General features: G+C 44.0%; 2 protein-coding genes across 4 annotated transcripts in view; both read right to left on the bottom strand.

The window, feature by feature from the left end:
* LOC141047227 (uncharacterized) overlaps nucleotides 1-14,940 on the bottom strand; it is a 480,556-nt gene that overhangs the window by 286,892 nt on the left and 178,724 nt on the right. The window lies entirely within an intron of this gene.
* Nucleotides 1,432-14,940, bottom strand: part of LOC141047235 (uncharacterized) — a 376,268-nt gene continuing 362,759 nt past the window's right edge. For 2 of the 3 annotated variants that reach the window (XM_073542214.1, XM_073542216.1), the window contains one exon: nucleotides 1,435-4,095. In XM_073542214.1, the coding sequence (XP_073398315.1) occupies nucleotides 2,543-4,095 (1,553 nt within the window). In that variant the 3' untranslated portion in view covers nucleotides 1,435-2,542. Of the gene's footprint in view, nucleotides 4,096-14,940 lie in introns of all 3 variants that reach the window. The other variant, XM_073542215.1, reaches the window with a different exon arrangement.

The raw sequence follows: 14,940 nt of genomic DNA, 5'->3' as shown, positions 1-14,940 counted from the left end.
GTAATCACCCAAAAGTTATATTCAGCCAAAATCTCTTGAGAACTTCAACTTATGAATCAGCCCACACTGACATATGGGAATCAACCCCACATTTTCTCAAGTAATCTATCTTGTATCCCTTGATGTGTTTGACAGCCCATTGTATAACCTATATTTTTGCCAAATTATTATGTAACGTTTTATTTCCCTTTGATCTTGGGGTATAAAGGATCATCCTTTGGAAGCGATTAAACAGAGATTATTTGGAAAGACAAACCACTCTGTCTCTCTGATTTATTTCCCCAGCTGTAGGTACCTGAGTATGAACTATACCTGAGGTTGGATCAAGAGAGAAAAAAATCCCGACTCTGACAGATGCAGCCCTGACTTCCTGCTGATATTCAAAACGTCCGAAAATCGGGACATGTCAAGATTTTATTACAAATATTACAGGCCAGGACGATGACAAAAAAACACCCTCTGTGATCTCTGAACAGCTCTTTGCTACCCCCTATTGTATCAACAATTACACGACTGGCCAACGATCAACGGAAGAGGCTGCAGGCTGTTCGCACAAAAAGGCCGGCTATCAGAAAACAGTGAGTGTATGATATATACACCTCCGGATTCCAACACAGAGTATATGTGTATATCCCCTCATACGATCAACGCTAACTCCATGATAACCGCAGACTACTCGCTGCCACCACGAGTCGTTTTTACAGGCTGACTGGAGCCCTGGTTCTGGTAGTGTATGGCTTCGAGGCGCAGTTACAGTACAAAAGGAACAGAACTTTTACATTTTATATTTAATTCAAAGGGAGGCAGGGTTTATGAAAAATATACAAAAGATTTTACACAGGGGACAAAATAATACAGCATATACAGTTATAAAAAATAAAAGGGATTACAACGCCACTCGCAGAGATGAGACAACTTAACTGAAGAAGAGCGCTTCGTTTGGGGCCATTTAGTAAATGGGATTCCTGCATAAACGATGTGCATCTCTCTACACGAACACATCATAATTCGGCTTGATCTTTTATCATCCCGCGGGTTCCACCCACATTCCCACCCGCATGATGACCTCATATGGGATGGGTTGTGGGCTGTCCTCAGTACTTTAGGATTTTATGAAATCCCAACTTCTGCGAAAAACTTCACTTTTGATGGTCACAGAAGTTCAAGATTGCAGCCATATTTTCCATCAGGATTTTACTGTTCCATATATAATGTGAGGAATGTGGAAAACCACAGAAGAAATGCGACTCTAGATCCGTAGTATAAACATATTGAGCATCTTTATTAGACAAGGACAAAAAGAGGACAACTGGAGGACATGTGCAAATGGCAACCAAAGTAAATGGTTGCCATTTGCACATGTCCTCCAGTTGTCCTCTTTTTGTCCTTGTCTAATAAAGATGCTCAATATGTTTATACTACGGATCTAGAGTCGCATTTCTTCTGTGGTTTTCCACATTCCTCACATTGTAAGTTTTGAGCGACTGATCCTTGATGGTCCGGTGTTTGCTGCACCTGTGTGTCAATTTATAACATACAGGATGCAACACTTTATCATTGCTGTTTTGTGCTGTTCCATATATAGTAAACATTGCATAGCTGTTATCAGTTACCTAGCTACTGTGGATTTGTGGCTCATAGGCAGGGTTACAGTTATGAAAAAGTAAGGGTCTTCTTTCCTTGTTACCCCTGAAAATAGAGGTCTCATTAATATTGGATTTATACAAATTCCAAATTCCTTGTGTTCTTTTGGAGGCATATTTATGTTGCAGGTGCAACACTTTTCCTACAGGGACAAAGGTGTCTAGTGTAAATGTAAAATATTTCCCTTGAAGGGATAAAGTATTTCCTACAGACCAAAGGTTTCCTCCACTTCTGTATCTGTGTCAACACATCTCTATTGTTCGGGGAACGGGACCAATGCCAGGACATATGCTTACTATGGGTAAATACCTAATATTACATGTTATTTAGCTCTCTTTATTACTGATAGTGGCACACTCCACAGGAGACTGTACTTATCTTATGCATGGGAACTTCATATGTTCAATAGAGGAGCACTTTATATTAACCCACTAGGTTACCCAATTGATACCTTATACAATTTGCTGTTTTTCAGCACATTACAATTTTTTTCCTTTAAACAATTTCTTACCAAGCTTTGTCCTAACTGTGGTCCCCCTTGTTTTAGCTTGGGTCAGACTGTGATGGTTACAAATAGATCTATTATATCTTTTTTATACGTTGAGCAATTTTTTTGACATTGACGCAAATAAAATTTATTTATCTTTTTTTTGGCTTGAATTGACTGTTTCTCCTTGCTATATACATCTCTGTTGTTGTCTAAAAAGACCCTTTTTTCTAATTACCTGTCCATTCTGAAGCTCAGTCTTTCTAACAAAAGGCTGTCAGCTATTGTGTGGTCCTGCACTCTGTGACAGGAAAAATGAGGGAGGGTGTATGTTAGTGACTTCAGAGACTTACGGTAATATTTTCTATGACACCTATTTTGTATAACAAGTTCATATGAATGTTTCCCTCATTAAGAACATGAAAAAGACTTCTCCCTTGTGTGAATCCTTTGGTGCCTAAGAAGAGATGATTTCTTCCCAAAACATTTTTCACATTCTGAACATGAAAAAAGCTTCTCCCCTGTGTGAGTTCTTTGATGTCTAAAAAGAGTTGATTTATCGCGAAAACATTTCCCACATTCTGAACATGAAAAAGGCTTCTCCCCTGTGTGAGTTCTCTGGTGCTTATCAAAATCTGATTTCTGGTTAAAACATTTCCCACATTCTAAACATGAAAAAGGCTTCTCTCCTGTGTGAGTTCTCTGGTGCATAACAAGATTCCATTTCTGGGTAAAACATTTCCCACATTCTGAACAGGAAAATGGCTTCTCCCCCGTGTGGGTTCTCCGATGCTTATCAAAATCTGATTTCCTGTTAAAACATTTCCCACATTCTAAACATGAAAAAGGCTTCTCCCCTGTGTGAGTTCTCAGGTGCATAACAAGATACCATTTCTGTTTAAAATATTTCCCACATTCTGAACAGGAAAAAGGTTTCTCCCCTGTGTGGGTTCTCTGGTGATTAACCATAGCTGATTTCTGGTTAAAACATTTACCACATTCTGAACAGGAAAAAGGCTTCTCACCCGTGTGGATCCTTTGATGGTTAATCAAAACTGATTTACGGTTAAAACATTTCCCGCATTCTGAACATGAAAAAGGCATTTTCCCTGTGTGGGTGCTCTGGTGCGTAACCAAATTTGATTTTTGGTAAAAACATTTCCCACAGTCGGAACAAGAAAAAGGCCTCTCCCCTGTATGGATTTTCTGGTGCTTAACCAACGCTGATTTCTCGTTAAAACATTTACCACATTCGGAACAGGAAAAAGGCTTCTCTCCAGTGTGGATCCTTTGGTGGTTAACCAAAGCCGATTTACGGTTAAAACATTTCCAGCATTCTGAACATGAAAAAGGCTTCTCCCCAGTGTGGATTTTCTGGTGCTTAACCAAAGTTGATTTCTCTGTAAAACATTTACCACATAAAGAACAGGAAAAAGGCTTCTCTCCTGTGTGGGTTCTATGGTGCTTAACAAAAACTGATTTACGGTTAAAACATTGACCACAGTCTGAACAGGAAAAAGGCTTCTCCCCTGTGTGGATTCTCTGGTGCCTAACCAAAGCTGATTTATGGTTAAAACGTTTCCCACATTCGGAACAGGAGAATGGCTTCTCCCGTGTGTGAGTTCTTTGGTGTATAACAAGATTCCATTTCTGTTTAAAACATTTCCCACACTTGGAACAAGAAAATCTAGTTCCATATTCTACTCGTGAAAATGGCTTCTTTGCTTTAGGAGTACTTAGTTTTTTAATGCTTATTTTGTGACTTTGATTTTCCTTAGTAGTCGGTAATGAATCAGAAGACAGGATCTGTTTCATAGGATCAAATGACAGCTCTTTGCAGTGAAGGGATGATGGTATATCTGGAATAATGGCAGTTACTTCAATTGTATACTGTGGGATCTCCAGATCATCAGATTTAAAATTTGAAGATGTCAGCTGTCCCTCTGATCTCCTGGTACAGTCATCTGCCAAGAATAAAACTGATCATTATTTTTGGATAAAAAAATCCTTGAATTTTATATTTTTGAACATTTCTACTTAAACTGTCAGTTAAAATGGCAAGTTATGTAAAAATATTGAATCATTCACCAAGACAATGGTGTAACAGTGTGTCCCTTCCCCGGCCTGTGTTCCTGGACTGTAATATAATTAGCCCTAGGTCCACCTCACTTAAGGCCCCGTCACACTAAGCGAGATCGCTGCTGAGTCACAACTTTTGTGACACAACAGCGATCTCACCAGCGAGATCGCTGTGTGTGACAGCGATTAGCGAGCGGCCCCCCTGCCGGTATCGCTGATCGCTGGAAGAAACCTCTGGACATTTCTTTGGTCGCTGGTCTCCCGCTGGCCAGCTCGCATCGCTGTGTGTGACAGGCAGGAGACCAGCGATCAGGTGTAAAAAAAAATAAAAAATATAGTTAGTCTCACCTTCCGAAGTCCCGTTCAGCCATCCTGTCTTTCTCCACGCTCCGGTCCCAGTGATCCTTTGCACGAATGACCGCGAGACTTTGTAATCCCTCGAGACCTTGACATCTCGCGGTCATTCTCGCAAAGGATCACTGGGACCGGAGCGTGGAGAGAGGCAGGATGGCTGAACGGGACGTCGGAAGGTGAGAATAACTATATTTTTTATTTTGATTCTATTTTTTACAGGGATGGCCAGCGATGCCAGGCGCTCGGCATCGCTGTGCTGATCGCTGGTGAAGCTGTCTGTGTGACAGCTCACCAGCGATCACATAGCGACTTACTAGCGATCCTGACACCTTGATATCGGTGTCGGGATCGCTGGTAAGTCGCTTAGTGTGATGGGGCCTTTATACTGCATCTGGTGGGGGCATGCTTGTCTTTGTTTCCCTCTGCAGGTGGCATATTCAACACACAAATCTGTAGACAGACTGAAGACAGGGCTTCTGGAACTTTCTTAATCCTTGGAGCTATGTTTAAGGGCGTGGGTGTTGGGATCAGCCTACTTGTTGGGCAGAGATACTAAAGCCCCCGTTACACACTGCGATATCGCTAGCAATATCGCTGTAAAGTCACCGATTTTGTGACGTTGCAGCGATATTGCTAGCGATATCGCTGCATGTGATACTTACCTCTGACCGGCTCCCCCGCTGATTATCGCTGATCGCGCGAGAAGCTCCTGGATCATTTCTCGTCGTCAGCTTCCTGCGGCGCTTCCTGCTGTGACGACGAGCGACGCGTGGAGCCGGGCGGGAGGACGCAGGATCGCCTCGTCTGACAGGTAAATAGTGATCCCCGTCCCCAGCGATGTACCTGGTGAGATCTGCCTGTGTGGCAGCTCACTAGCGACCACTTAGCGATGCACCAGCGATCCTGACCGCTGGTGCATCGCTAGGTGTAACGGTACCCTTAGAGTGGTAGGACAATAAGCCATATGTTCAGTTAGTTCATGCTGTGTGCTTTGAAGGACAAGGATCTGAAGCTGTGGCTGGATTCTGGTATCATGTATGGAGATTGGAGATCATTTTGCCACAAGGAATTATGATGTCTCACCACCCTACTGGATTTGAGGACTGAATCTAAAGACTTTAGTTGTGTGTTGACTTGCGAAGACCTGGAATCTTATGCTGAGGAGAGATCCCAGTGACCGTGCGTATTGTTAGAGCTGCCACTTGGGACTGTGTTGTATCCCTCATCTGCTGGATTCATTGAACTCATCTAAGGACTATTTCTATATTTTCCTGGCGTCGGATTACTGAGTGGCACCCCCAGATCTGCTCTGTTTGTGTGAACTCATTGTGGACTCATTAAGGACGTTGCAGAATTACCTTCATTGTTTATCGGCCTGGTGTCTCTTCCTGATCTGTCACATACCCCGTCACAAATGGTAGTTCACAATCTAACAGAAAACCTCACAGGATGAACCAGTAGTGGTGTTCAACTGCTTGTTCATTCTGCCTCCAAAAAATAACAAAAAGCCTCCAAACAATGTTATGTAGGTGAAAATATACTAACAAAAACTCTACTCATCTAGCGAAAACAAGTCCCCCTCAGGTTCATCATCCTAGGGCTAAGCAACAGCACATGTGAAAAAAGACTTGGGTATACTAATAGATCACAGACTGAACATGAGTCAACAGTGTGATGCAGCAGAAAAAGGCAAATGCAGTTCTGGGATGTATTAACAGACGCCTACAGTCTAGATCATGTGAAGTCATTATTGCCCTGTACTCCTCTTTGGTCAGACCTCATCTAGAATACTGTGTTCGGTTTTGGACACCACATTTTAAAAAGGACATCAACAAACTGAAGCAAGTTCAGAGAAGAGCGACCAGAATGGTGACCGGTCTGCAAACCATGTCCTATAAGGAACTGTTAGAGGATTTGGAAATGTTTAGCTTGCAAAAAAGAAGACTGAGAGGACAGGGCAGAGTCGAGAGTTACTCCAAGGCAGTGGATTTCAGGTGTGGGAGAGAGCGTGATGCCGTTTACCGTAATAGATAGATCGGGTAGGGAAGATACGTGAGATGGAGGAAAGATAATGAGTTCAGTTTTGTCTACATTGAGTTTTAGGAAGCGAGAGGTGAAAAAGGAGGACATGGCTGATAGACACTCCGGGATTCTGGACAGCAGAGAGGTGACATCTGGGCCAGAGAGGTAGATCTGAGTGTCGAATGCATACAGGTGGTACTGGAAGCCATGGGACTTTATGAGTTGTCCTAGGCCAAGAGTATAGATGAAAAAAGTAGGGGTCCCAGGACAGAGCCTTGGGGGACTCCAACAGAGAGAGGGCCGGATGAGGAGGTAATGTGCGGTCAGAAAGGTATGAGGAAATCCAGGACAGGGCAAGGTCTTTGATGCCAAGGGAAGAAAGAATCTGTAGCAGTAGGCAGTGCTCGACTGTGTCGAAGGCAGAGGACAGGTAGAGAAGGAGGAGGATCGAGAACTGTCTGTTAGCTTTGGCTGTGAGTAAGTCATAAGTAATTTTGGTCAGGGCAGTTTCAGTGGAGTGGTGGGGGCGGAAGCCAGATTGTAGGATGTCAAGGAGGGAGTTAGATGAGAGGTGGGAGGAAAGTTGAGCATGGGCATGCTGTTCAAGGAGTTTGGAAGCTGCTCTCTCTAGTAATGCCTATGTTTTAGGCATTACTAGAGAGAGCAGCGTCAGACTGGAGTGCCTTGGGCCCACCAGAGAAAAATCATTCTTGGGCCCCACCATGCAGTTATGTAAAAATACCACAAAGGATAGATCCTATATTCTTCACCACACAAGAGAGCTAAAAGGTCCTTTATATACTACACCACACAAGAGCTGACAAGATCCTCAATATAGTGCACCACAAAGGAGAGCTTACAGATCCTCAATATACTACACCACACATGAGAGCTGACAGATCCTCTATATACTACACCACACATGAGAGCTGAGAGATCCTCTATATACTACACCACACATGAGAGCTGACAGATCCTCTATATACTTCACCACACATGAGAGCTGACAGATCCTCAATATACTGCACCACACAGGACAGCTAACAGCTGACAGATCCTCTACACTACACCACACAGGAAAGCTGACAGATCTTCTATATACTGCACCATACAAGAGAGCTGACAGATCCTCTATACTACACCACACAGGAGAGCTGACAGATCTTCTATATACTGCACCACACAGGACAGAAGACAGATCCTCTATACTACACCACACAGGAAAGCTGACAGATCCTCTATATACTGCACCACACAGGAGAGCTGACAGATCCTCTGGATACTACACCACACAGAAGAGCTGACAGATCCTCTATATACTGCACCATACAAGAGAGCTGACAGATCCTCTATATACTGCACCACACAGGAGAGCTGACAGATCCTCTATATACTGCACCACACAGAAGAGCTGACAGATCCTCTATATACTGCACCACACAGAAGAGCTGACAGATCCTCTATATACTGCACCACACAGAAGAGCTGAAAGATCCCCTATATACTGCTCCACACAGGAGAGCTGACAGATCCTCAATATACTACACCACACATGAGAGCTGACAGATCCTCAATATACTGCACCACACAGGAGAGCTGACAGATCTTCCATATACTGCACCACACAGGACAGTTGATAGATCCGCTATACTACACCACACAGGAAAGCTGACAGATTTTCTACATACTGCACCATACAAGAGAGCTGACAGATCCTCTATATACTGCACCACACGAGAGCTGACAGATCCTCTATATACTACACCACACGAGAGAGCTGAAAGATCCTCTATACTACACCACACAGGAAAGCTGACAGATCTTCTATATACTACACCACACAGGAGAGATGACAGATCCTCTGTATATTACACCACACAGGAGCGTCGACAGGTCCCCTGTCTACTACACCACACAGGAGAGCTAACAGATCCTCTATATACTACACCACACAAGAGAGCTGACAGATCCTCTATATACTGCACCACACTGAAGAGCTGACAGATCCTCTATATACTGCACCACACAGGACAGCTGACAGATCCTCTATATACTGCACCACACGAGAGCTGACAGATCCCCTATATAATACACCACACAGGAGCGTCGACAGGTCCCCTGTCTACTACACCACACAGGAGAGCTAACAGATCCTCTATATACTACACCACACAGGAAAGCTGACAGATCTTCTATATACTGCACCACACAGAAGAGCTGACAGATCCTCTATATACTGCACCACACAGGACAGCTGACAGATCCTCTATATACTGCACCACACAGAAGAGCTGACAGATCCTCTATATACTACACCACACGAGAGCTGACAGATCCCCTATATAATACACCACACAGGAGCGTCGACAGGTCCCCTGAATACTACACCACACAGGAGTGCTGACAGATCCTCTATATACTACACCACACATGAAAGCTGACATATCCTCTATATACTACACCACACAAGAGAGCTGACAGATCCTCTATACTACACCAAACAGGAAAGCTGACAGATCTTCTATATACTGCACCACACAGAAGAGCTGACAGATCTTCTATATACTGCAACACACAGGAGAGCTGACAGATCCCCTATATACTGCACCACACAGGAGAGCTGACTGATCCTCTATATACTACACCACACAGGACAACTGAGATCCTCTATATACTGCACCACACAGGAGAGCTGACAGATCCTCTATATAATACACCACACAGGAATGTCGACAGGTCCCCTGTATACTACACCACACAGGAGAGCCGACAGATCCTCTATATACTACACCACACAGGAGAGCTGACAGATCCTCTATATACTACACCACACATGAGAGCTGACAGATCCTCTTTATACTACACCACACAGGAGAGCTGACAGATCCTCTATATACTACACCACACAGGAGAGCTGACAGATCCTCTATATACTACACCACACAGGAGAGCTGACAAATCCTCTATATACTACACCACACAGGAGAGCCGACATATCCTCTATATACTACACCACACAAGAGAGCTGACAGATCCGCTATACTACACCACACAGGAAAGCTGACAGATCTTCTATATACTACACCACACAGGAGAGCTGACAGATCCTCTATATACTACACCACACAGGAGAGCTGACAGATCATCTGTATAATACACCACACAGGAGAGCTGACAGATCCTCTATATACACTACACCATACAGGAGAGCTGACTGATCCTCTATATACTACACCACACAGGATAACTGAGATCCTCTATATACTGCACCATACAGGAGAGCTGACAGATCCTCTATACTACACCACACACGAAAGCTGACACATCTTCTATATACTACACCACACAGGAGAGCTGAGATCCTCTATATACTACACCACACAAGAGAGCTGACAGATCCGCTATACTACACCACACAGGAAAGCTGACAGATCTTCTATATACTACACCACACAGGAGAGCTGACAGATCATCTATATACTGCATCACACAGGAGAGCTGACAGATCATCTATATACTGCATCACACAGGAGAGCTGACAGATCCTCTATATACTACTCCACACAGGAGAGCTGACAGATCCTCTATATACTACACCACACAGGAGAGCTGACAGATCCTCTATATACTGCATCACACAGGAGAGCTGACAGATCCTCTATATACTACACCACACAGGAGAGCTGACAGATCTTCTATATACTACACCACACAGGAGAGCTGACAGATCCTCTATATACTACACCACACAGGAGAGCTGACAGATCATCTGTATAATACACCACACAGGAGAGCTGACAGATCCTCTATATACACTACACCATACAGGAGAGCTGACTGATCCTCTATATACTACACCACACAGGACAACTGAGATCCTCTATATACTGCAGCATACAGGAGAGCTGACAGATCCTCTATACTACACCACACACGAAAGCTGACACATCCTCTATATACTACACCACACAGGAGAGCTGACAGATCCTCTACATACTACACCACACAGGAGAGCTGAGAGATCCTCTATATACTACACTACACAGGAGAGTTGACAGACTACACTACACAGGAGAGCTGACAGATCATCTATATACTGCACCACACAGGAGAGCTGACAGATCCTCTATATACTACACCACACAGGAGAGCTGACAGATCCTCTATATACTACACCACACAGGAGAGCTGACAGATCATCTGTATAATACACCACACAGGAGAGCTGACAGATCCTCTATATACACTACACCATACAGGAGAGCTGACTGATCCTCTATATACTACACCACACAGGACAACTGAGATCCTCTACATACTGCACCATACAGGAGAGCTGACAGATCCTCTATACTACACCACACACGAAAGCTGACACATCCTCTATATACTACACCACACAGGAGAGCTGACAGATCCTCTACATACTACACCACACAGGAGAGCTGAGAGATCCTCTATATACTACACTACACAGGAGAGTTGACAGACTACACTACACAGGAGAGCTGACAGATCCTCTATATACACTACACCACACAGGAGAGCTGACAGATCATCTATATACTGCATCACACAGGAGAGCTGGCAGATCATCTATATACTGCATCACACAGGAGAGCTGACAGATCCTCTATATACTACTCCACACAGGAGAGCTGACAGATCCTCTATATACTACACCACACAGGAGAGCTGACAGATCCTCTATATACTGCATCACACAGGAGAGCTGACAGATCCTCTATATACTACACCACACAGGAGAGCTGACAGATCCTCTATATACTACATCACACAGGAGAGCTGACAGATGGTCTATATACTACACCACACAGGAGAGCTGACAGATCCTCTATATACTACACCACACAGGAGAGCCGACAGATCCTCTATATACTACACCACACAGGAGAGCTGACAGATCCTCTATATACACACATTACACCACACAGGAGAGCTGACAGATCCTCTATATACTGCATCACACAGGAGAGCTGACAGATCCTCTATATACTACACCACACAGGAGAGCTGACAGATCCTCTATATACTACACCACACAGGAGAGCTGACAGATCCTCTATATACTACACCACACAGGAGAGCTGACAGATCCTCTATATAATACACAACACAGGAGAGCTGACAGATCCTCTATATACTACACCACACAGGAGAGCTGACAGATCCTCTATATACTACACCACACAGGAGAGCTGACAGATCCTCTATATACTACACCACACAGGAGAGCCGACAAATCCTCTATATACTACACCACACAGGAGAGCAGACCGATCCTCTATATACTACATCACACAGGAGGGCAGACATATCCTCTATATACTACACGACACAGGAGAGCCGACATATCCTCTATATACTACATCACACAGGAGGGCAGACATATCCTCTATATACTACACGACACAGGAGAGCCGACATATCCTCTATATACTACATCACACAGGAGGGCAGACATATCCTCTATATACTACACCACACAGGAGAGCTGATAGATTCTCCATATACTACACCACACAGGAGAGGTGACAGATCCTCTATATACTGCACGACAGAAAAGTGCTGACATGAAATCTTTTTTAAAATACCACTCTATCAGTAATTTAGCTCCTTTGTGTTTAGCAAAATACTTACCGGTGGCCATATTCCACTGCAATGAAGAAGATCAAGGCAACTAAACAGCTGCAGAAGACGGCGACTGCTGCGTATTTTATTACACACAGGGAAGCTGTATGACGGCTTATTTTTTGCAGGGCGACATGTAGTTTTTATTAGTACCATTTTGGGATAGATGTGACGTTTTGATCACTTGTTACAGCTTTTTTTGTGGAATTGTGGCGACCAGAAAAAAGGACATTTGGCATTCTTGTATTATTTCTGGTTAAGGTAATGTGTGTATTTTTTATTTTTTAAATACATTTATTTATTTTCAATGGGATAAAAGGGGGTGATTTGAACTTTTAGGTATTTTTTGAATTTTTTTTTTTTTTTTTTTTTTTAACTTTTCATTGGTATAGATAGCACCCTTAGGGGACATGAAGATGCAATCCAATCGCTTGTGCTACTATATACAGTGATGCCACAGCATTGCTGCATGTAGCAGAAATCATGGTTTCCTTTGAAGCCTGGCCACTGGAAGCTGACCCCCGGCTGTCATGACAACCCATGGGTGACCAGCGATCACGTCATGGGTGCGCCGATGAGTGAGAGAATGGTGACAGTGGCATTTAACATGCATCACATGTTTGGACATTGTGAAGGTGTTAAATACCTGAGGATCCCCTTTCCCTACTTGTCACCCAATATTCCGTGGGCCCCCTCCCCCACTGTTTCACCTCTATTTTTCTATGGGCCTGCTCAGAGGGGGTAAGGCGTCGCACAATCAAGTAGAGATGTTTGACACAATGGGAGAGGGCACCCATAGGAAATTAAAATTTTCCTATGGGCCCCCTCCCACCTTTAGGTTGCATGGGGGCCCCCTCCCCTAACTGGCTCAGTGGCTGGAGAACTAGTCAGGCTGCAGGCATCATATACTCCTTGCCTGACCTGTGCTGTGAGGTCACACAAAGAAAACTAACGCTGATTGGCTAAATTGCAGCCAATCGGCATTTCCACTGCTGTCCAGGTCTTTGCGGAAGACGAGCAGGAGAGAGTTGTGAGCGCGGGTCAGCTGATGCGTGCGTGTCTCCTCTCAGACTCAGCCCCATACAGTCAGCTGTGCCTCTGACTGTGCTTGCTGAAGTAAGGGTCAGCACGCACAGCTCTCTTGGCAGATGCATAGAAGTCGGCAGCGGCGGCAGGTGAAGTGAAGGCGCCGCCCCTGCACTTCCCATCACATCACTTGTGCAGCCTGCCTGCCGATGCCGGATATACAATAAAGAGCACACCGCTCAGTGCATGCTATTAGCATGCAGGGCAGGCACGAATGAAGGTGGTCGGAGCTGAGGGCAAACACCAGAGCCCCAGTCCGACCCCGGTGATGGGTAATAAAATGGCAAATCTGCCGTTTTCACTCTCCAACATCCACTGGGTGATAATATTCAGAAAGTGGCTGTGGAGTCAAAATAGTCACTACTCCTATAGATTAATTCACTGAGGGCTATAATTTCCAAAATTGAGTTACATTATGGGGATTTCTACTGCTCTGATTTTCTGCCATTTAGTTACATTAGAGCTTCTGCAAATAGCGTGTCTCATCTTCTTTTGGATCAGCCCTTGCAACATCTTTTTCTGTCACCAGGTGCTGCCTTATTTTTTGGGTGGCACTGATGATGGAGGAGACGTCAAAACCAGAAAATCTGGACGCGCTGGCTCTGTCTAGCCAATAAGGTAAGAGTGCCAGGGACCTGTAGTACCATCCACTCTGGCAGAACGGGTGTGTGTGCTGTCCAGCTGCTCCCTAATTCAGCCAATTAGAAAGCACCAAGCCCTACTAAAGCTCCAGGCATATAGCTGGAATCTGCCAGATACAGCCTCGTTCTCCTCTGGTTCAGTCCTCTGTGCTCAGCTCCCGGCTTGTTTATTTGTTTCCTGTTGTGACCCCTGCCCGTTTACTGACTACTCTTCTGATTTTGCATTTTCTCTACTATTTGACAATTCTTCTTCCCATCTCAGCCCACAGAGCAGCAGTAACACCATGGCCCAAGCCTAAGGTTCACTGTATAAGTCCAGATCCATGTAGCAGGGTTAAAAGATGATGAACAAAGCAAATCACTGTGATCTGAAGAATTGAGCAGATAGTGATCGCCTCCACGACCAGCCTTGGCACTATCATTTAAGCTGCTGGGTGACCATGAACAGTGCCCCCAATACATTGTGTCTGCAAACTATTCCAGCAAGGTCTGCATTCAAATAGCTAAATGGCGCTCCTTCCCGTCTGAACCCTGCCATGTGCCCAGACAGTAATGTACAACCGTCTATAGGGTATTGTCGGATTCATAAGAAATTGGAAAATAATTTGTAAGATCCATTTGTTTCCTATTATCGTTTGAGAAGAGTTCCAAAGTTATCACCACATAAAGTGACATACATAGAAAATATATGAGAGAGAAAACACACGAAAAAAGTCCCATACAACAATTTTATCAAAATTACCAAGATGATTTTATTAGAAATAACAGGAATACAGGAAAAAGGTGGTATAGAAGTCAGTTATGACCATAAATAGCATATGGGCAAAAATACATAGGGTACACCACAGGTAATGGACAAAGGGATATAAAAAATTATTTATCCATACTTAATACAAGAATTAAATATTCAACATTATCCCATAATAGTATATAGCAACCAGTCAAGGTATATAGACTAAAAAGACAATTATAGCC

This window comes from Dendrobates tinctorius, unplaced genomic scaffold (genome assembly GCF_039654945.1).
Source record: "Dendrobates tinctorius isolate UK_male_01 unplaced genomic scaffold, ASM3965494v1 ptg000126l, whole genome shotgun sequence".
Classification (NCBI taxonomy): Eukaryota; Metazoa; Chordata; class Amphibia; order Anura; family Dendrobatidae; genus Dendrobates; species Dendrobates tinctorius.
The sequence above is the reverse complement of the archived record's forward strand: the minus strand, read 5'-3'. Positions and strand labels throughout refer to the sequence as shown.